The 24,693-nt window shown below is 35.3% G+C and overlaps 1 protein-coding gene across 2 annotated transcripts in view; it reads left to right on the top strand.

Annotated features, from left to right (window-relative positions):
- The window catches only part of PDE3B (phosphodiesterase 3B), a 175,814-nt gene that overhangs the window by 94,592 nt on the left and 56,529 nt on the right, over window positions 1–24,693 (top strand). Inside the window, exons 2-4 of one of the 2 annotated variants that reach the window (XM_060157789.1) lie at window positions 11,827–11,877; window positions 21,126–21,221; window positions 24,175–24,317. In XM_060157789.1, the coding sequence (XP_060013772.1) occupies window positions 11,827–11,877; window positions 21,126–21,221; window positions 24,175–24,317 (290 nt within the window). Of the gene's footprint in view, window positions 1–11,826; window positions 11,878–21,125; window positions 21,375–24,174; window positions 24,318–24,693 lie in introns of both variants that reach the window. The other variant, XM_060157788.1, reaches the window with a different exon arrangement.

Raw genomic sequence — 24,693 nt, 5'->3', positions numbered from 1 at the left:
TATTAAAATGTAGTGTTAAATTTATCTCTATATTTTAAATTTATTAAAAAGTCATTTTGCTTATGCAAAGCATAAAACTTTTAGTACTTTTTTTTTTTTTTTTTTTTTTTTTTGCGGTATGCGGGCCTCTCACTGCTGTGGCCCCTCCCACCGCGGAGCACAGGCTCCGGACGCACAGGCTCAGCGGCCTCGGCCCACGGGCCCCAGCCGCTCCGCGGCATGCGGCATCCTCCCAGACTGGGGCACGAACCCGTGTCACCTGCATTAGCAGGCGGACTCAACCACTGCGCCACCAGGGAAGCCCAGGTTTTAGTACATTTTGTTTCATTAGTTTAGGATACTGTGATGATCCTTGGGGAAATCTGATTTTTTTTTAATAGATCAGAGGTTCCATTTTTCATTTCCAGATCAAGTCACTTTGGGGCTAGTATCTTTGCTTAATTTTAATCTGTTACTATGACAAAACTTGTTAACTCAAATAAGTGTCAAACAGATACTGCCGGCAACTTGAATAATTTCTACCTAATAAAATTCCCAAATGAAAAATGGTGAATTTAATTTTAAGTGTAAAAAAATAGTTTTGTTAGTATACATTGATCTTAAGTTTCTTTCTTGGTTAATTAAAATCTACTTTGATGCTTTTATGATAATTTCCTTTAATACCTCTATCTGCTAAATTTAATATTCAGTTCTAAAATAAAATCAGGTAAGGTCCTAGTAAATGTATCTCTGTTAGGTGTTTAAAATTTTACCCATGAAAAGTTATATAAATAAGTGGTAAGAAAATATTCTTAAATATACCTGTGCTACTTTCCTATATAGTCCTTTTTGTATGAAATGCCCTTTATGTTTCAGAGATGTAGCCATCTGACAGAATAAGAGTTCTTTGTGGTCCTGAATCTTTACCATATTGGCAGTGAGCTAGTTCATATAGAATAATCTAAGCTCTGGTTGTTACTTTCTGAATGAACGTGCAGTTGCTACCTTCAACAGGCTTTATTGTTTAAAGAATACCTCCATTGTAGCCTTCAAGTATTTCTTCTGTTTTAAGAGGTCAGCTACTTTTAACTGAGATTAAGAGATAGGAAGTAGAGAATAGGAACCAAGGAAAATAGGAAGGTTTAAGTCAGATGTAGAAAGTGGTAAGCAGATTGTTGTTAAATTCCCCCCCATGGGTTTGGGTAGATAATCAGATGTGAGCTTGGTTGGTAGAATTATAAAATAAAAGGTAATCAGAAAAAGATGTTTTTATTTTTCTTTGGGGGAGGCTTGCTCACTTAAAACCAAATAGTTCCTTTGTTTTACTTGACTGTCTGCCTACAGGTAGATTTTTTTTTTTAGTTGAGTGAGGTTAGAGGTAAAAAAGACAGAGGTAAAAAAGACAAAGAAAAAATCAATTACTCTGGACCTTGTTTTCTTTAGTATCTGTAAAATGAGAAGATTGGAATTAACTTCTAAATTCCCCTAAGCTCAAATATACTCTGAATATTTCTAACAGGAGAGTATCATGATAACACGGCTTTGAAGATGTATAAAGTAGATAAAATTGATTGGAGGCTGTTGAAAGTGATCAAGGCTTGATATGATAAAAATGTGAAAATATGGTGATAGAAAATCAGAAATATCTAGATCAAAATAGATTGATACGGGGAAGAAGAGGGATTTAAAAATGAGTCATTTATTCATTCAACAAATTATTTATAAAAACTGATCTCACAGGTTGAATGTAATGATATATATAAGCTCCCAAAAGAGTACCTAATGTAGTAAACACACTTTTGTTGCCTGTGGTTTGCTAGACTTGAAGTTGCCTCTCCCTTTTAACTAGGTTTTATTTTGTTTTAGTTGCAGTGAGGTAGGAATTTGAGGACACTAAAAGACTGAGACTGATTAAAGGTCACCATGTGTTCTCTTTCAAATGACCCAAGCAATATTTAGTTATTACCCACAGTGATTTCCACCCTCTGTCCAAATGGGTTGGACATGTTTGAAGATGGGAAACTTCCAGTCGGAATGGTCCTGGGCCCATAGCTGGCTCTGATAGTTCTAGTGATCAAAGGAAGGGTAGAGTAGGCAGACTGCCGAGGGGTATCAAAGCCTGGAGCTGAGCCCTTGGAAGGAATTTCTAGATTTTTTCCTACAGCAGTATTCTAACCCACTTCAAATACTCCTCTTGGGGCAGAGATCACAAATTGTTGATGAAATATACTCTCTGCCCATGGTGAAATACCATTAGGACTCTCCATTGTGTTATTTGGGAATACAAAGCTTGTGTCTATGTAAACGCATTAGAGAGTCATAAATATCAGAAGAGCCAAGGAGGAGGATTCCTAAACAAAGGGACTTCCAGCAGAGAATTTGCGTGTTATTTTATTTCCCCTCCATACATATATGTAATTATTTTACCAGTAAGACTGGTGTCTTTGGTTGGTTCACCATTCTTAAGTCTAAACTATAATCTGTCTGTTCTCAGATAAATTATAAAGGGCAATCAGAGAAAACATATATGCTGTATTTGCTTTGTTAGGCAGAGGGTATGCCTGCCTAGGACCAGCTAGTCCCTTTGTTTTACTTGAATGTCTGTGCAATTTATGGAGCTTTTAGTTGTGTGAACCGTATAGAATTGATTGGGGCGGGGGCGTGGGGAAGCAACCCAGCTTCCTCTGTTTGAGCCTTAAGTAGGTGAGAAACAGTATAGTATAGTGTTTGAGAACCTGGACTCTGGCATCAGTCTGCCTGAGTTACTGTATGTATAGAAGGAGATGGCTTTAGATATGGTTATAAAACCACCATTTTAGGTTGATCTCAGGTCTCCCCTGAGAGAAGGCCATTGTGATCCAGTTTTCTTTCCAGATTGGAGTCAAGTTTGTAGCATATTCCTGTGCTTGAGGTGAGGAACCTTTTTTTTCTCTTTTGGTCTTGTTCATAAATTGTGCCTAGAATTCTAGAACATTTATTAGGAAGGTCCTCATGCAATCCTGAATTGTCCACATATTTTAGTAAGGTCTTTTAAATATTAGCTATTATTAATTTAATCTTTTGCTTAAATTATACTGAAAATTATATTTTAACTTAAAAGGAAAACATTATTCACAGTAGGAGGAAAACAAGTTATAGGCTTACAATCCCATTTTTTTTCAGTTATTTTTGGCACATTCTCCCCAGAATATGTATCTCTTGGTGGGAATGTAGAGTCCATGTCTGGGATGGAGATAAAATTCTGCTTAACCATAGGCCAGTTGAGGCATGTGCCAACTCATATATCTGGAAGGACACAGGAGGTCTAGAAGAGAAGCAGGTAGGTAAAAACTTGAAAACATCTGGAGTGAATAAGAGATTAAGAATACTGGTAAAATAGAGGTGATTTCATAGTATATTTAGAAAATGGCTCTCTGTGCTTGAATTCCCTTAGCACAACTAATTAGACCACGGTGTGTGGAACTGTTTTAGAAGGATTCTGAAAGGTTAAAAAAAAAAAAGGTGTTTTACTCAATTTCAGAACATCATGATAAAAACAAAAGTCTCATAAGATCAATAGGATATAGAGGTTTAAGTAGTTGGTACTTTTAGAGGTTAAATCTCTATCTTTTTCAAACAGTCTATGACTTTTCATATTTTTCTCACTCAACCTATGTCTGTCCTCTGTCCCTTTAAATATTGTTGTTTCTGGTTTTGTACTCTTGAGAGAAAAATACCCAAACTTATATGTACATTTCAAGTGCTACTTTATAAAATCTGAATTATCAGTACGGCTTTAGAAAAATCTTTGTTGGAATTGCCTGGCATGTTCAAGGACCAGCAGATAAACTAGTAAAGCTAAGAGAGAATTGTAGGAGAAGAATTGGAAACAAAAAGTAAACATCACTCATGAGGAATTTTGCTGTAAATGGGGAGCAAAGAACTGGGATAGAAACTGAGTATAAGGAAGATCATGAGAAAGTATGTGTGTGTGAGAAGTGAGGAATTGTGGCATGTTTATAGTCTAAGGGGAATGACTTAGTAGAGAGAGAAAATGATGATGTAGCAGACAGGGAGAGAACTGCTTGTGAAATATCCTCAGGTAGGTACCAGCAGATTGGACCTAGTGCATTTATGGAAAAGTAAGCCATTGACTAGAGTTCAGGAAGTTCATCTGTAGTAACAAAATGAAATGCAGGAAATACGGGATTGGAGGGTAATTTGATGATTTGATGATCCTTTTTTATTTATCATTTTTGGAAAGAAAGGTCTCATTAAAAGCTTAAATAATTATCCTTCAAGCATAGTAGTAGAAAGAGAATAAAATTGTAGGGAGATAAATCTGAGTTCAAATTCTAGCTCTGCAGTTTCCTAGCTGACACCTGACAGAACTTGGTTAACAATGTCCCTGTATTATTTAGGAGTGCAAAAAAGAAATAGAATTCACTCCAAGGTGGTTCAAATAAAAAGATTTTAATGAAGAATCTACTCTGAGAGAATGAGCGGGGTTAAGATGATGGACAAGGGGTGGTTAGGCAACAAGAGACTAGTAACTATGGAAAGCTGTTACCTCACCTGAGGCTGATGGAACAAGGGTGGAAATGGTGTGTTCAGAGTCACAGCTGAAGTTGTGAAGGGAAGACCATCTGGTTAAGACCTGTAGTCATGGAGGCAGCAGAGAAGAAATAATCACCTCTCTCTCCTCCCAAACTCCGGTTTCCTGCTGTCATCTCCCAGCCTAAGTGGAAGCCAGCTGCATGGGAGCTCAGGAGATGCAGTGTAGGGCCCAGCCTCCCCAGGGTGGCAAGGAGGGCAAAGAAGGGATCTGGGAGGCAAATACAGAATAATTAGTATAATCGCTAAGCCTCAACTTGCCCATATATAAATGAGGTTACTTGCAAAATTGTTGTGATTTTACATGGCTGCCAAGCACCTGCCATATTGCTAGCACATAGTAGTGTTGATAATAACAGTAGTAAATGGTAATAATTATAAGATGGTGTAGAATAATGATTAAGAATCCTTAAAGTTTTGGAATGAGGCAGATCTGAATTTAATTTCTGTCTCTGCCACTTACTAATCATGTGACTCTGGGCAGGTTACTTCACCTTTTTAGTCTCTGTTGTGTCAATTGTAAAATGAGGAAATAAGGCTTACCACGAAGAAGTCTAGTAAAGATTAAAGAAGACATTAGGTATTAGGCATCTAACATAGTGCTGGGGCATAGCTTACAGTCTACGTCACCACGGCTGTAATCATATATTTTGATTGATTAGTAAGAATAGTAAATGAGATTAGTTTCCAAGTAATACTAGTTTCCACCCCACCCCGCCCCTCACACACACCTTTTTTCCCCTGCTTGTCAGTTTTTCTGACTGGGGCCCTTATTTGTCAAGGTTACTATCTTAGAAAGTACAGTTTTAGTTTAGCTTTTTGGCAGTCCATTTATTTTATGTTTTTGGTTTATGTTCAATAAACACAGAGTTAAATGGGCCTAAGTTGGAAGGCATAGAAATAGAAAAAGTTGGAAATACTGAAATTCAGTCAATTTCATTAGCCTAGATTTATACATGAAGCTCAAGCAAAATGTCAACAAGAAACATGAGAATAAAGGATGCTGTAACGTTAATTCACAGCTGTACCATAATAGACAATCTTTCAAATTTCACATAAATATCACAGTTCTGTGAGCTTGACTTGAGGACACATATATATTTTTCTTTTTGTCTACATAGGGAACAATGAAATAAAACCTCATTGACGTAATTGAACCTGATAACATCTCCTGGTTGTGCTGCTGATGTTTCTCTGTGGTATTGGTGGTTTTGTAGAGCTCTGTAAAGCATGTTGGACTTATAAACATATTCAAAGAGAAACTTTTATCAGGATTCAACTTTATAACCACAAAGAAAAGCTGAATTTGTATAAAGGCACAGTCTTGGGTTTACTTTATCAAATCAACTAAAAGAATTTTTTAAATAGTATGCACCTCATATGTTACTTAACTTATGAGAAAATGCTGTTTTAAAAATTATTTTTGAACAGATAACTACAGTGTGTGAAATATGTACTAATTTCTGATATTGTATTTGAGTTTAGATGGAAACAGACAAATGTAATATTGGAAGCTCCTAAAAACAACAATTAGGGCTTCCCTGGTGGCGCAGTGGTTGAGAGTCCGCCTGCCAATGCAGGGGACATGGGTTCGAGCCCTGGTCTGGGAAGAACCCACATGCCGCGGAGCGGCTGGGCCCGTGAGCCATGGCCTCTGAGCCTGCGCGTCCGGAGCCTGTGCTCCGCAACGGGAGAGGCCACAACAGTGAGAGGCCTACGTACCACAAACAAAAAACCCAGCAATTAAAATTTCATACTTTCATTAAATGATGTCTTATAGTATAATAGAACCATGTTTTGAGAACATACAATAGCCACTGAAACTTCCTTTTTTTACTGAAAATTTAGCAGTATTTGAATTATTTATTCTTATATTTAAATTATTTATAGGATCTACCTTGCTATTGAGATTGAAGTTTAGATGCCTAAGGTTTTGCTGACTTGGGAAGAGTTTATATACAGAGCATATACTGTCTACTTGGAAGTAAAATTTTAAGAGAGCTACATATTATATAGGAGGAAGGAATGCTTCTACCAATGTTTCTTAAACTTTTAATATCCATGCACCATCCACTATGTATTCATTATGTGTGGCAGGCGCCTACCAATATTAGATAAAGGTATAAAAATGATTCATAATTTTTAAAAACTAAAATAAGTACATTATCAGTGAACATTGTTTGCAATATTAAAGGTATTTCTGTTTCAGCTCACTGATGAGTAAATAGGTTGTGTGTTGTAGATTCAGCACATATATCCAACCAGATTCTTTTCTTTTCTCTATTTCTCTTAAATTAGAAAAATTCAAGCAAAATTATAATTTACAGTGGAAAGTAGCAAGTAGTTTTTTTGGTTGTTGTTTCTGAATACTCAAATTCAACATGGACCCTCAAATCATAAAGAAATTTTTCACTGAAGATTACTTTTGAGGCTGTGTCAGTTGCTAAGTTAATGGTCATTGTCACGCTTTAAAACTTGAGAAATAGAAGTTCTTTGCATTGTATTGACTACTTCTATTTGCTATTTATAGTTGTTCTTTGCACTCCATTTTCCCACAGCACACTGAAAAGATGTACTTTCTGTGGCCAAAAATGGAGTGCATTTACACTTAATGCTATTCCTTTAACACTGAACTGTGCCCAGCATGTGTGTTTCAACTACCAGCTGTTTTCTGTGAATAAAGCAGTGGTAGATCTGCAGTTAAGGGATATTCTAATTGTTTAGCGAGGCTCTTCCTTGCTGTACAGATTCTCTCAGAACTGATTCCAGCACATGTTTTCAAGTCTCTATCATAGTTTACAAAATAATCATTAAATAGGAAAAAAAATCATATTTCGTAGTATGGGTTTTTCAATGATAAACACATAAAAAAGTTGGCTGCCATCTTTTGCTGTGTGTATCGCACATAAACCAAGAGCTGATTTGGATTCATCACATGAGTGCATTTACCTACCAGTAAAGTAAAGTATTTGCTGTGTACAAATATGACAGTAATTACTCTTTTACCTTATATGCCTTTTCAGTTCTGTGATGTCCCAAGGTGTCACATAGTAAATACATTTTGGAAATTTTTTGGTCCGTTCTCTCTTCCAGCATAATGTTTATCATCTGTGTGGCTAGTTTTACAAGTCTCTCAGCAACAGTTTATCTTTTTTAATACGCTTTTCCTATGAGGAGCCAGAATCTGAATGGTGCCTCTAGTTTATGTCACTTCTGTTTTAGGAACAAAAATCTTCAGTTTCATATAAGAAAGCATAATGTGATTGTTCTAGAAAAGTTCTACTGGTTTACTAAAAAGTCTTCACATTTTGTTTGAGTGTCATAAAAGTTTCAAAGTGGACAACATTCAGAAGAATATAAGGTGAATGAATTGCGAGTCTAAAAAAAAGTCCAGTTTTTAGATGGTCACTGTTGTATGACTTAGTAATTTTTTTTATGGGTTTGTGTGGTATCATCACACCCACAGATTTGTAGTCAGATTGCATTAGAGTCTTGCTCTTGATTCAGGCTTAGCATTCATTCTGAGTTTTGTTACTATTTTTATTAGTACCTTAAGCCTTAGGAAACCAATTTTGAGCTATTTATTTTTTGGACTGGAGACATAATGTAACAATGCGAAAAATGCAAATTCAATAGATATAAACAATAATATTCAAATGACACGAAAATACTTTACCTAGGATGATTTGTAGTCATGCAGAATAATGCAGGCCTTAGGGCACCTGCCTCGGTTTTCAATATGTATGGTTGGGAATTCCCTGGTGGTCCGGTGGTTAGGACTCTGCGCTTCCAGTGCAGGGAGCATGGGTTCGATCCCTGGTCAGGGAACTAAGATGCAACAAGCCGCTTGGCCAAAAGTTTTTTAAAAAATAAAAGATAAAAACAAAATATAATTGTTAAGATGATATTTCTGTGGAAATCAGAATTAATCTTGCAGTTCACAATGTTGAAATATATGTAAACTAAATTGGTTCTCCCCCCCGCCCCAAATATTCCAGACTGCTGAGGAACTAGTGATTCACAGATTTGATTAATAATGGCTAATACTCTATTACTGTTTCTTAGTTTAAAATTTTATCTATGTGCTAATATTATAGAGGTATTGAGCAATATTTTCATTAAGGATTTTGCTCCTTCGGAAATCGTGCACTCTATCTACCCTTTATCATTAGTTCTACTGTCCGGGATCATTCCTATCAAGTAGAAACAAGCTCTAGAACCTACCATTTTAACAACAAAAGTATTTTTCCCACATTCTTTTCTGGCTATTGCTCCATTTCATTCTTGCCATGTATAGCACAATTCCTCAAGAGTTTACTCTAGTCACTGCCTCTACTTCTTTACCAGTTTAGACACTAAGGACAAAAAACACTATCGACCCACCATTATCTTTGAACATTACCAGTAACTTTGAAGTTCCCTGTATGGCACTCCCAGATCCAGTTTTCTTCTCCCCTAGAGATAACCATCCAGAATTTCTTCATAGTTTCCTGTATGTTTATATTTCTAAAAAGTATATTTCAATGAATATTTTATTTTATATTGCATGTAATTATACTGTATGTATCCTCTTGTGACTTTTCTCATTCAACATTATGTTTTTAAGATTCATTCATATAGGTTGTAGCTATCCTTCATTCATTTTCACTATTGTATTCCACTGCATGAATGTACCAAAATTTCCCCATTCTGTTATTGATGGTCATTTGGGTCGTTTTTAGTTTTCTTGCTGCCCCAAACAGTGCAGCTCTGTGCATCCATGTTCTTGTCTCCTGGCATCAAACTATATAGAAAAGGATCAAGCTTTGGGGTTTTTGCCCCAATCTGCTTTTGTAAAATATACTAAAATCAACTCAACAATATCAAATTGATATAAAAATTTCTAAACATTTACTCTTCATTTCTGTACTTTCTTATTGTGGACCACACCTTGAATAACACTGCTGTAAGATGTACCTAGCTGCAGCTGTATGATTCCTGGATTATACATCTTCTATTACTTATGCAGAAAATTTTGTTTTCTCAAAATCGCTAATATTCTAGTTGTCCAATTTATACAGAAGGCAGTCTACCAGCGATTTGTGGCTTTCACTGTATCTCTTTTCAGTTCCTAATATGCAGGGGATTTCAGACTAAGACCTGCTGCCTTTTGGCAAATGTATTTTTGATCGCAGAGAAAGTGACTATAAATAAGGTTGATCTACTGCTTAAGAGTTTATTCAAAGCCAGAATAGCAAGTGGGAGGCAAGGAAGACTCAGTGTTAAGAAACCCTCCTAATGAAAGTACGCTGGAGTTAGCAAGAAATCAAATTCTACTCAGACTAATGATTAGGAGAAATGAGGTGTAGGTGTGTCACCGTTTGATGGTATCATTTGTAGAAGAAATGTGGAGGTATGGATTGGATGATAGTATGTTAGGCAAGTATGCAGACTCAGACGCAAATCTCATAGGTAATCTTTAGTGATCCATCCTGAGGTTCTGTTTTCACTCCTGTTTATTCTGTACTTTTTAAAGTGAACTTAAGAAAACATCAGATTTACAGATGTCATGATGATGGGAAGAATGGTGAATAGGCTAGTCGACATTCCACTCTCCAAAGAAACTTGGACAGGCTGAAATCAGGACTGAAGTAAAGTACTGCAGTTGGGACTAAAAAGCCAGTTGTGTAAGAATAGCATGCAGAAAATGGAGCGTGTATATCAAGTATAAAAGAAATTTAGGGATTTTAGGTTATTTTAATCTTAATGTGAATGTTCTTAGGAAGTTATTAATGTCTTAAACTGCATTGATTAATGTCTCTAGAATCTAGAGTTTATGCTGGTTAAATCAAAACCTGAAATAATTATATGAGGACCACACTTAGGGCCATATAAAATACTGCATAAATTTGATGAGTCTACTAATATATATTATGTACTTTGCATGTAGCTGTACCATAGCCATTTTGCAGGTACTGGTCCATGAATTTTGTAAGTGGTCTGGATTTTCTTTGGGAAGAGATAGGTTTCTCTTTACTGGCAAGAGATGACCTTCTGCAAGGATGGTGATAATGACAATTGACAATTTTTAAAAGGGGTCAGCAAGCTATAGCCCACTGACCAAATCCTGCCAGGAACACGTTTTTGTATGGCCACTGAGCTAAGAATGTTTTTTTGTTTTGTTTTGTTTTGCATGTTAAAGGGTTGTAAAACAAAAACAAAAACCAAAGAATATGCCATGGAAGACCTTATGTGGCTTGCAGAGCCTAAAATATTTACTATTTTTACCTTTACAGAAAAAAAATCTGCCAACTCCTTATTTAAATATCCGACCAATGAAAGAGTAGATAACATTTTATGATCTTTTGCAATCAGAATCCTTACGACCAAGGACAAGAAACAACAGAAATATTTCAGTACATAGAAATTGTGATTGTGTTACAAATTAACTAGGCTTATGTTCAATACTAGGGTTCAAAGCCATGTAGAAAATCACAATTATAATCAATTATTTAGGCAAAAGGAGGAGACCTATTTATTACTTAAGTAAAACTTAAAAGAAATTTAGGATTAATGGTAGGTAGCAGTTACAGCTTGCCAAATTTAAGCTAATTTTATCTTCTAGAGCAGTGACTATGAGATGGAGAAGTAACCACACGGCCTGCTAGGAAGAGAAGGGCAGGAAAAAACTAGTCTGGTACTAAGAAGTTACCATTGAGAATCTATAAAGGAGAAAAACAGGAAAACTAATTATCTGTGAATCAAAAGGGTTGTGTGTAGCTTTTTATAAATCCATTCCTTTATGCTTAATCTAAACCAAGGGCAAGCTTTTTAGTGCTTTTGACAGAAGTGCCTTATTGGTAAGGAAATAGCACCACCTACTGTCACTGGTTTAAAATGACAAATTATGAGCCTTTGGAGAGGGTAGGGAGGGGGAAGAACGGTGATTTGTCATTTTTCTTGTATTTTTAGTGAATGGATGTGCTTCTGGATTGATATTTTCAGTTCTGTGGTAATAGATATTTTGAATCTATATTTTGAATATAGATTAGTTTAGTGACTTTATCCTGACTCTTTTGATTTCTCAATCACAGATTGTGTAATTAATAAAATATTCCATCTAGAGATATTTTTTATTCTAATCTTCCCAATTCCTCTCCCAAACTTTAAGGTATTTTAGGTATCTGTAATTGAAGATGCTCCATTTTGTCTTTACATATATTTATTTATTTATGATTTGTAACTAAGTGAACTCTTTTTTTTTTTTTCCCCCAGATGATTCTTTGGGATTGGGACTTAAAGCAGTGGTATAAACCTCACTATCAGGTAAATATAAGTGATATCACTAATAATTAATATCTGTAATCAAATTTTTGACATAGAAATCTTCTGAATGTAACTTTAATTTATATGCCGTAAGATTTTTCTTTAGCTGAACTAAAATAACCAGAACTTCATTTAGGTAGTTTTTTTAAAATGTATTTTAATTGTAAGGGAAAAGAAAGTAAGAAACCAAACATATAAATAGTTATTTTTAAAATGTTGCTAATATAATCTGGGCTCATCTATATTAAATATGAGGCTCTTTTCCCCCAGTTCACTCCACCTAGAGTTACTGATAAATGTACAGAAAATTGCACAGCTCAAGGAATTTTCAAAAATTAAACATTCCATATAACTAGTACCCATAACAAGAAATAGAACATTACCAGCATCCCACAAGCCTCACTTGTGTGCCATTCTAGTCATTACCTATGTTTCCAAAGAAAATCCCTATCCAGACTTCTAGCAATTAGTTTTCTTTATTTATGAACTTTATATATATGGAATAATACAAAATGTACTTTTTAAAGATTTTTTGATAACTTTATGTTGTTATCAGTAGAATTAAAAATAGAAGTATAGGAGAAAAAAGGAAAATCATTCAAACATCAAGGAATAACTGTTAACTTTGTTAACTTTTGATATATATCTTTATAGATCTTTTCCTAGTTTTCCATTGTATTGAAACGTATGGTTTATATAATTCTAGTCTACAAAGATTGTAATATTATGTTTCATATGCTTTTGAAACCTGATGTTTTTCACACTAATAGATAAACATTAATAAAAATCAAATCTTTGTCATTTGTATTTACAGACATATTACTTCTATTGTCCCAACATAAAATTTTGCAAAATGAACACCCCTTTGAATGGTTGATTCTTATTTTTAAACTTTAAATGGAATAGCCACAACAGCCCATTAAGAAAAAACTATTCTCTGGTGTAACTGTTACAGTCAGATGATGTGAGGAAGGTCACATCTGACCTAAAAGGGGCTGGGGTTTCTTGACCTAAATAGTGGCCTTTTTCATCAGTCATATTCACCAAGATCCTCAGTTTCCAATTAAAAGAGTATCTACCTAAATTACTGGTAAAATCTAAAGATAAGTAAGCAGTAATGGTTGAGAGCATGGGCTTGTGGACACACAGACTTTTATTTCTCTCTTCTCCTACCCCTCTTTCTCTCCCTAATAATCCTTTTTTAAAAATCAAAGTATAGGGAATTCCCTGGTGGTCCAGTGGTTAGGACTCGGCACTTTCACTGCGATGGGCCTGGGTTTGATCCCTGGCCAGGGAACTAAGATCCCGCAAGCTGCACTGAATGGCCAAAAAAAAAAAATTGAAGTGTAACGCTCATATATAAAGGTGCACAGGTCATAACTGTATAACTTGATGAATTTTCTCAGAGTGAATATATACATGTGACCATTTTTCAGATGAAGAATTCAGTACACCAAAAGCCCCCTGTGCTCCCCACCTAGTCATCAACTTCTCCCAAGCATCCTTTCAAACCTGATTTCTGTCATCACAACTTAGTTTTTCTTGTCTTTTTCTGAATTGTATATAAATGGAATCACTCATATGTATTTTCTGTCTTGCTTCTTTCAAAATTTATCTGTGAGATTAATTCATGTTATTATACATAGTAGTAATTCATCCATTCTCATTCTATTTAGTGTTTCATTGAATGAATATACAGTTAATTCATCCATTCTATAGCAGATTGACATTTGTTTTATTTTTCAGTTTTTTGTCTATTGCAAGTTATGCTGCTGAAACATTCTTGATGTCTTTTGTTGGATATATACATTAGAGTGCATTGCTGGGTCATAGGGTATACATGTGTATGTTCAGTTTTAGTAGGAGGCACCAGATAATTTTCCAAAGAGGCTGTATCACTTTTACCCAACCATCAGCAGTATATGGATGTTTCAGTTGCTCTACATCCTTACCAACACTTGGTAGTGTCTGTTTTAAATCATTCTGGTAGCTGTTGAAGGATATCCATTGTGGTTTTAGTATTTGTATTTCATTGATGGCTCATCAAGCTGAGAATCTTTTTATGTTCATTTGCTACTCAGATATCCTCTGGTAAAGATCTTTTCCCCATGTTTTCCACTGATTATCTACTTTTTACTTAGTGATCAGTAGGAGTTCTTTATGTATTTTGGACATGAATATATATATTCATAAAAAAAACCCTTCTCCCTGTCTGTGGTTTATCATGGTGTCTTATTAAAAGTACTCCATCAATCACTTCCTTTTATGCCAACTTATCAATCATTTCCTTTTTGTCTAGTGATTTTTTTGTGTGTGTCCTATTTAAGAACAGTTTGTCTACCTCCTGGGTTGTGTCTATCTCTGGGTTGTGTCTACCCTCTTCTGTTACCTCCTAGCAGTTTTATTGTTTTACTTCTCATCTTTAGATCTGTAATGCATCTAGAATTGATTTTTCTGTATGGTGTGATTTATAGATCAAGACATTTTTTTCCCATATGGTTATCCAATTGACCCAGTTCCAGTTGTTGAACAAAATACACATTCTTTCTTCTTTGCACTGTATTATAACCTTTGTCATATAGCAAGTGACCATATGTAGATTTGTTTCAGGACTTTCTCTTCTGGTCTGTTTGTCAATTTGTCTCTCCTGAAACACTGATACCACACTCATTACTTTAATTACTGTAACTTTATAATAAGTCTTGACATCTGATAGTAAGTTCTCCAGCATTGTTCTTCTTCAAAGTTATCTTGACTATTCTTTAATAAACTTGAATATTTCCACACACACAAAAAATACTGCTAGGATTTTGATTGAGACTATATTGACTCTATAAATCAATATGAGGATAATTTACATCTCATAATACTGAGGCTTTCAATCCATGAAAATGGTATATTCCTTCACTGATCTGTATTATCTTTATCTTAATAATGTTTTTAGTGTAGGGGTCATGCATATTTTGTTAGATTTATTCTTAGATATTTAATTTTTTAAATTGCAAAACATATTGTAAAAGGTATCAATTTTTAGAAGTTCCATGTTTTTAATAGTTTGTGCTGCCTCATAGAAGTTCAGTTGATTTTTATATATTGACTCTTGTATCCAGTGTCCTTGCTAAATTTACTTATTAATTCTAATATCTTGTCTGAGGATTCTTTTTTTTTTTTTTTTTTTTTGCGGTACGCGGGCCTCTCACTGTTGTGGCCTCTCCTGTTGCAGACCACAGGCTCCGGACGCGCAGGCGCAGCGGCCATGGCTCACGGGCCCAGCCGCTCTGCGGCATGTGGGATTTTCCCGGACCGGGGTATGAACCCGTGTCCCCTGCATCGGCAGGCGGACTCTCAACCGCTGCACCACCAGGGAAGCCCTGAGGATTCTTTTAGAGTCTTTAGGGATATAATAACGTCATCAGTGAATAAGGACAGGTTTATTAATTTATTTCCAATCCTTTGCCATTTTTCTTGCATAACTGTATGGTTTAGGATCTTTAATGCAGTGTTGAATAGAATTGTTACTAGTAGGCAGCCTTGTCCTGTTCATGAACTCAGGGAGAAAATATTCAGTGTGTTCACCACTAATGTTTTCTGTAGATACCCTTTATCAGATTAAGAAAGTTCTATTCTAATCCCATTTTACTAAAAACTTTTTTCTTTTAAGTCATAAATGGGTGTAGAGTTTTATCAGATGCTTTTTCTGCACCTATTGAGATGATCCCTGGATTTTCCCCCATTTATTCTATTGATGTGGTAAATTATATTGTTTTATTTTTGTGCCTGTGTTGAACCATCCCTGGAATCCCAGAATAAAGCAAATTTGATCAAGAAGTATTTTCTTTTTAAAAATATGTATCAGGGACTTCCCTGATGGTGCAGTGGTTAAGAATCCGCCTGCCAATGCAGGGGACACGGGTTCGATCCCTGGTCCGGGAAGATCCCACATGCCGTGGAGCAACTAAGCCCGAGCACCACACCTACTGAGCCTGCACTCTAGAGCCCACATGCCGCAACTACTGGAGCCTGCGTGCTCTAGGGCCCGTGCTCTGCAACAAGAGAAGCCACCACAATGAGAAGCCCGTGCTCCGCAACGAAGAGTAGCCCCTGCTCGCCACAACTAAAGAAAGCCTGTGCACAGCAACGAAGACCCAACTCAGCCAAAAAAAAAGTATACACACACACACACACACACACACACACACACACACACATATATCACTGGATTTTATTTATTAATATTTTGAATCTATGTCTACGTGAGAGAATTGGCCTATTATTCTTGTTTTTCATCATGTTTTTGGCATGTTTTTGGCATGTTTTTGGTATAAAGGTTATACTGGCCTCATAAAATAAGGTGGGAAATTACCTTTTTTTCTATTATCTAGAGGAGTCTGGTAAGATGGGTTTCATTTCTTCCTTTGGAAGAATACTCTGGTGATGCTATCTCAGTTTGGAGCTTTTCTTATGGGCAAGTTTTACATTATTAAGTTTCTTTAATAGTTTTAGGACTATTCAGGTTTTCTGTCTCTTCTTATAACAGTTTGGTTAGTGGTGTTTTTCTCGGAACTCCTTTTGTTTGGTTTTCTCCAGCATTGAGACTGCTGAAAACGATATTTTACTTTCAAAATAGAAATCTTTTTGAGGATTTCTGCTTTGTTTCTCCATCTCTTGGCCACTGTTTACAGATTGGAAAATATCTTCAGGGGAAAAGCAGCTCTGAATTCAAGCTTGCGTCTTTGTTCTTCCCTTCTCTCTGGGATCTTGCTTGGCATTTAAAGCTCTCCCTGTCTTTATAACCCTAAATTCCAGTTTTGGTCTCCCAGCATAGAGCTGTTTCCTAGCCTCTTAACTGCTCTGCTTCTCATCTTCTCTGCCCCATGTCAGCTATGAATCAGTAGCAAATTCTGTGAAAGGAAAAAGTAGCACAGAATATTGGGTTCATTTTAATCTTTTCTCTTAACTCTAGGTTCTTGTGTTTTCAAGCCCTGGCTGCTTGACTGTGTTCTGATGCCCTGAAATGGATGCTATTTCTATTTTATTTTGGCTTTTCTAGACCTATTGTTCTAGGCAGAAGAGTTGGTCTGATACAAACTAATCCCTCCCAGCTAAAAAATTAGGCAAGCCTTTTAAGACACTTTGAACCTATTTCTTCATCTATAAATTGGGAGTAATACCAGTTTCCTCAGAGGGCTGATTAAAATAATAATATGTGCCTGGTACATAGTAGCACAGAAAAATATAAGCTGATATTATATTAATTTCAATAATAATAAATACTAAGCATCTCTGAAATTATAGTATAAGATACGAGTTAGCACATTTTTTCCTATAAAGGGCCATATAACAAATGTTTTAGCATTTGAGGGACACACAGCCACCTTCTCCTCCCCTTCCTCCACTCCCACAGTAACTGTTAAAATGTAGTATTCTTGGCTCTGTGTACAAAAACAAGAGTTTGCCAAATATAAGCCAAATGGGAAATAAGAATTTAAGTTAAACTTTTAAAGTTATAGCAAATAATTTGAATATTCCATTCTATCTGACGTAAGTCAGATGTCAGTCTCTTGCTCACTATGCTCCTATCTCACCAAAAATAAAAGCTGAAGTCCTAATCATAGACTTAAAAGACCCTGCACAATATGGTCCCTTCCTTTACTCCCTTTTACTTCTCTGACCTCATCTTCTGCTTTCTCTTTCATTTACTCAGCTGCTGCTACACTGGCCTTGTTATTCCTCAAACAAGCCAGGCAGGCTTCTGCCTCTGCATCTTTGCAGGCGCTAGTCTGTGTGCCTGGAATGCTCTTTTCTCACACTTTTGTCAGGTCTTAACATCATAAGTACTGCCTTCTTTTTAATACCTTCCATCACTTCTTTTTTCCTTTTCTTGCTTTATTTCTCTTTGACCACCTCAAAATCCATGACTCTCCATTGTCCATATTCCTTAGCCTGGAATCTGATGTTATCAAATATTGGTTCCAACATGCCTCTCCAACCTTATCTTCCACTGCTCTTTAAAAAAAAAAAAAAAAGTATAAATATATAGCCTATACTTAAAAAACTTTACGTTCCCTGTACATCACTATTTCACCACTTTTGTACCTTTATTTATGCTCTCTCCTTCTTAAAGAATGAGTTCCCCCAAATAAATTTTGTTTGTTTTTATTGTAAAAAATTCTTTTCTCCTAATCTTTCTGAGTAAAATCCTACCAAATGAACAGCTCAGCTCAAATGCCACCCTTACCATGATGTGTCTGTTAATCACTCAGATTAAAGTTATCTATATATTCTTTGAACTCTGGTACCATTTTATCTCACCACTTTCCATAATAATAATATTTATTGCCCTTTACCTATATATTCTATACATTGCTTTATGTGTTCTGCATGTATCATCAGATTTAATTCTCCCTGATACTCTCTGCTAAGTACGGTATAAACTCTGGAAATAACGCAAGAGGCGAACAAAGGAGAACTCTGAAAAATGCAAAGAGGAGAAATTAGGGACCCCAGTAACAGAGGAACAACATAGTGTGACAGGGTGTCTTTATAACTGTCACCCAACAGCAGATGTTGGGGTAATGCAGACTCCCAGCCTAACAACAGAACATGATGCAGGTAGGCTCTTCCTTTCCTTAAAATTGAATGAGAGTCTTGCCAACAACACCAAGGGGGAATTGATCAGGAACTCCATTGACGTTAAGTGGCCAGGGAAGTATGGTTATTCCCTACTAGGCATGAGACTCCCCTTCCCCAATGAGACAGAGGGTGGCCAGGTCTCCACAACACAGGTGCCTAGCCCAGAAAGTGCTCTCGGTCCTTGTGGCTTGGAGACTCCCTTCCCCGACCTAGAGGCATCAGATAGCCCAACCTGAGGAAGCTCCTCACCAACTCTCACCCGCAGCACCAGCAGGGACCAGTGGAAACCCTAGTGGCACCAGGAGAAAATCAAGCAGACGGAAAATACCACTGTGAATGCCCTGAGAATTAAATTTTCATTAGAACTACAGCCTGAAAAAGTAGACTAGGACTTGGTGCTAAATCTAAAGAGGAAGACCACCTCCTACTATAAAAGGTTTAAATAGGACCCAGAGTCTTCTAGCACAGTTACCAAAATGTTGATAAAATTTTGAAAATCACCTGTCATACTAAGAACCAGGAGAATCACAACTTAAATGAGAAAACACAGTCGATGATTAACACCAAGATGATCGGATTTGGAATTGTCTGACAAAGAATTTTAAAGCGGCCATCATAAAAACATCCTAACAAGCAATTACAAATTTTCTTGAAACAAATAAACAAAATAGAAAATCTTAGCAAAAAAACAGAAGTTACCAAAAAAAAAAAAAAAAGGGAAGTTATAGAACTGAAAAATGCAATAAAGGAAATAAAAAACTTGTAAAATGGTCTCAGTACAGTGGTGATGATTGATAGAGCATAGAATCTGTTGAGCTTGAGGATAGATCAGTAGAATTTACTCAATTTGAACAACATTGAGAAAATAAATGGAAACAAAAGGAGCCTTCAGGACCTGGTGGACAATAACAAAAGATCCAACGTTCATATCATCAGTGTCTGAGAAGGAGAGAGAGTAGGTTTGAAAAAGTATTTGAAGAAATAATGGCTGAAAACTTCCCAAATTTCGCAAAAGATGTCATTCTGCAAATTCAAGAAGCTGAGTGAATGCCAAATAGGATCAGTGCCCCCCGCCCCAAATCTACTCTGAGGTATGTCAATTAAACATTTGAAAACTAAAAGCAAAGAAAATATTTTGAAAGCAGCCAGAGAGAAATGACACACTGCATATAAGGGAACACCAACTCAAATGACAACAGATTTCTTATTTGGGTGAGGGAAAACAGATACTGTTATACACAATTTGTGGAGGTATAGGTTTGACCAACATATGCAAGGGTAGTTTTATAGTGATTTTGGTTTGGTTCATTTACTTTGGTTCAGTAGTTCAAGTTAGGGGAAGCTATCTGTCAGAAGTATGCTTAATATCTACAGTGACATATAGAGAGAGGTGTTTGCTTATAAAGACTAGAAATAGCTGGGCTATGGCCCAATAACGGAGAACGTTTTAAGATAAAAGCTAATACAAAATAATACTTCACAAGGGAAAAGAAAAGAATTCCACAAAGAGCAAAGACATTACTAAGCTAATTGTTGGTCTAACTTTCATAACATTTCTCAATTTCAAAATGTGTTGAGGGTAATTAATAAACAGTGAACTCAATAAATACTTTGAATACTTACGAACACACCCAAATGTAAATTCAAGGCACAATAAAACAAACAAAAGTAACATTTAATTCACTGTTCTGATTATCAGTGTACTTATTTCTGTGGGTAATTGAGTTGAACATAATATATATTTTCAAAAAGTAAAAATCATATCATATATATTCATCAATGAAAATTTTAAATTTTAAAAAATGTATTTCCTATCCATTTTTAAGGGTCCAGCGTCCTGTTATTCCTTCCATATTAACTATTCAGTTCAGTGTTATCACTATCTCCTTTGAACTCTGACACCATTTTTTCTCCTTTTTATCTCATCATTTTCTATAATATGGATAATAATAGTTTTATTTATTGCATTTTAAATATATGTACCATGCATTGCTTTATGTGCTTTACATAGCTTATCAGATTTAATTCTCATATCAGCCCTTAATGAGGTAGTTGTTATCCCCATTTTACAGTGAAGAAACTGAAAAGTTCAGATGTTGAATAACTTGCTCCAGGTCATGCAGTTAGGGCTAAAGTCTAGATTTCCAACTCAGATGTCTTTGCAACAAAGCCTTGTCACTATGCTAGACTGCCTCTTAAGTGAGGAGTAAATAAAAGAAATGCTGTATATGTTTGAAAGAAATTTTGACATAGAGGAAAGAGAATCATTAATAAATTAATAAAATGCCCAAACTATAGATTCTGAAAGAAACACAAATCTGGTTCCATACTAGTTATAAGGAAGTCATTAACGAATACCGTTAAATATGAGATACACTAATGAAAAATGTAGAAAAAAAATTAAAGTTCACAATATCTGTTATATCAACATCAAAAATTTTAAAGTTAGAATCGTACCACTTGATATATCATTTATGCCAAGTCCAAATAAATGAAAATTAATATTTAATAGGATTCAAGTACTTAGTCATTGTTAGAGTTAAGTTTTTCTTAAATGTTAAATTTTCTGTGTAACACATATAATTTTATGGGTTTTTTTTTTTTTTCTTTTCTAGAATTCTGGAGGTGGAAGTGGAGTTGATCTTTCGGTACTAAATGAGGCTCGTAATATGGTGTCAGATCTTCTGGTTGACCCAACCCTTCCCCCGCAAGTCATTTCTTCCCTCCGGAGTATCAGTAGCTTGATGGGTGCTTTCTCTGGCTCCTGTAGGCCAAAGATTAATCCTCTCACACCATTTCCTGGATTTTATCACTGCTCTGAAATAGAGGACCCAGCCGACAAAGGAGATAGAAAATTTCACAAGGTCAAAATACAGTAATCAGCCGGCCCTGTTTATCACGTTTAATAATGTTTTTGAATTAAAACTGCTCCTTTAAATTTTGCATAAAATAGAATTTCTTTTTAAAGGGCCAGCTTCTTTTCCAGTACATTGAGTTGCTTGGGACTTCAGAGGTAGTCATAATCTCAAATAATTCTAAGCAAGTATTCAGTTTTTATTCTAAATAATATTGCTGTAATTAGCAGTTATAACTTCATTGGTAGCAACTATTTTTTTATTATTGTTATTGTTTTTAAGAAGTAGAGAACAACAGGCAAATTTAATTTCAGGCTGTACAGCAAACTAGTATTCAAATTGTGTCATTATTCTATTTTATTCTTTAGAAACCAGAAATTGTTTTTAAATGAAGAAAAATGATCATTATAATATTCATTTTATGAAATTACACAGCATTATTTTAAACTGATTTTCACATTTTTTGGAACTGTGTCTCCTTACCTCCCGCCTACCCACTGGAGATTACTGTAGCCCAATAGGCATTGACTTCTCCATCAGTAGATATGGGATTAATTTTTCTTTAAATATCACTGATTCAAAATAGGATTTCCTTTAGAAAATAATAAATACTGTTCTAAATAGGTATACATTATGTCTGTTCAGGTTGCTTTTAATTCTTTTATTTGACTATCAATACCTTTACCAGTAGCAGAGATCATAAAACTTTAAAAATAGAAATATTTTAGAGATTATTTTAACTACTTTATTCTACTAGCTAAAGAAACTGAGAGAAGATGAAATTCAAGCCAGTTAATTTTGTTCATTGTAATAGTGATCTAGAGCATAGAAAAAGTTAAATATAGTTTTTGGAGAGACTTTGATCATCAGTTAATTCTGTTAATTCTCAGCATTATTGTATAGAAGTGTTGAAAAATTAAGCAAGCCCGATTAGGGCAAATTTTTGATAATTATTGTTCACAAATCTGGATCATAGGTAGTTATGTGATGCTTTTATTTTTAAAGTGTATCGAGTAGCACCTGCATTACACAAAACCCAATGGGAATTAAGTTATATGGCTTTTTTTTTTTAGCACTCTACCTATGAGAAAGGTTAATCACAAGCAACAAAAAGGATAGCAATAAATTCATCAATAAAATAACTAATATATTCTTGAGTTAGTTTTCATTTGCTATGTTGTTCTTCCTTTGTATTTTCCATTGATATCTGATGTTTAGAATAGTAATTTTAAAAAATAATAATTCTTAAAAATCTTAGTGATAAAAATCACGCTGAGGGAATTCCCTGGTGGCCTTGTGGTTAGGATTTTGGGCTTTTACTGCTGTGGGTTCAATCCCTGGTCAGGGAACTGAGATCCCACAAGCCGCATGACGAGGCCAAAAAAAAAAAAAATCACATTGATATCAGTATTATGTTTGTTATTACGTTTACTATGTAGAAAAGTGTACTGTACATTTTAGAAACATTTAAACAATAATATTAATTAAATAGGATGCCTAATTCCTCATTTCCTGAACATTCTAGGTAATAAGGCTTATTTTGAGTACTAGAATTTACTGATAGGAATAAGTCATATAAGAACCAGGAAGTAACCCTTATTTCTTTTCTTTGTGTTCTTTAAAATTTCTTATTTGAATTTCTTATCTAATTTATCTCTGCTTTGGAAAAGAATATAAAAAGCCTGATGTTACTTCAGAAAAGAGCAAGAGCATTTATGAAAAAATAATTAGTAAGGAAAAGGGAGTTAGAACAGATAATTTAATGTAAATGTCTTATACGTGTATTAAGAACTAAGAAAGATTGTATGGACCTAAATTATAGTCAGAAAGGATGTTACATAAACAACTTTTTCAATGTAAATATAACTAACATTGAACCTTTAAAAAATCAACATCCTTGGGAAAACTTAAATATAAATGGTATTTATCTCTTTGAGATGGTTTTTTGTCTGCTGATAGGGGAAATTTATAAGAAGCAGAAACTGTTTAATGTCAATTTCACTAAAACACCTATTCACAATGGTCAAAAATGGAATATTCTGGTTAACATTTGGATTAACGGAGAATATTTTCAAAAATTAGGGTAAAATATTCTTAATGTGAAAGGTGTTCTGAATTTGTCATTAATTCAAAAGGTAGCTCAGAATTCTGCAGTTTAACCTCTATCTATGTACATTAGCATTGTACTGAAAATATATTAGGAAATAGGGATCACTCCTGATCCTAAGCTTGCCCTCTGAAGTCTTTTTTCAGGGTAAATCTTTCATATCTACTTTTAAAATTGTCAGTTGCATATTTCTCATAAAACTAGGAATAAAATGTACAAAAGAAAAAAAATTTGGTTAAACTATAGGGAGTTCAGAAATCATTTTTTAGTTGGAGGAAGATAAATAGAAGAACAATATAGAATGTTATGTTTGGAGTAAAATTGACAGATTTTCAGAATAAAATATTTTGTTTCTCCTATACATGCTACAAATGTATGGTTGATCCTTAAATGACATGGGTTTGAACTGTGTGGGTCCACTCAGACCCGTATCTTTTTCAATAGTAAATACTACAGTTCTACACCATCTGCAGTTGGTTGGATTCGCGGATGCGGAATCCGGATATGGAGGAAGCCTGCATAGGGAAGGCCCACTTGTATGTTATTTATGACACCCAGATTATTCGACTACACAGAGGATCAGTGCCCCTAACCCCCGAGTTGTTCAAGGGTCAGCTGTACTTTGTATTGATATTTCCATGGACCATCTTTTACGGCATATTGAAGGATAACGATTTTAATCATTGTTAAATTATCCAACAGGGGCTAAACAGTAGGAATAGTTTATCAACCCCACAGCTGAGAAGGAGCTCGGGAACCTCAGGTCTGCCACCTATCGACCAGACTTCTCCAAGGTGGGAACGCAATAATGGCAAAAGGGCTCACCAAGAATTTGGCATCTTAAGGTAAAATCCCCAGAGCCTTTTCAAGAAACCTGAATCTAATACATCAACTTTCTTTCTGTGAATGAAGTTTGAAATAGTTCTAAAAGCATAAAGGAACACTGGAAGTATTTTAGTATAGGATGGCTTTGTTTGTAACGTGGCCTGATAGAGAAACTGATTCTTAAAAAGAAGGTAATCTCCTTTCCCCCCAAATAGGTAAGTTGGGTACAAAGCATGCCGGAGCCTTAAGAACATGAATCAGGGAGGCAGTTTAAGGAAACAAGGATCAATTTAGGATGCAGTACTGGGAAAGCCACGGTAGAGGTGGCCATATTAGGGGCAGTCACCAGGCCCCTGCGTAGTATTCAGAGATTGGTCAACAGTTTCTGACTTGTGA

This window comes from Lagenorhynchus albirostris, chromosome 9 (assembly GCF_949774975.1).
Source record: "Lagenorhynchus albirostris chromosome 9, mLagAlb1.1, whole genome shotgun sequence".
NCBI lineage: Eukaryota > Metazoa > Chordata > Mammalia > Artiodactyla > Delphinidae > Lagenorhynchus > Lagenorhynchus albirostris.
This window is presented reverse-complemented; position numbering and strand designations above follow the sequence as displayed.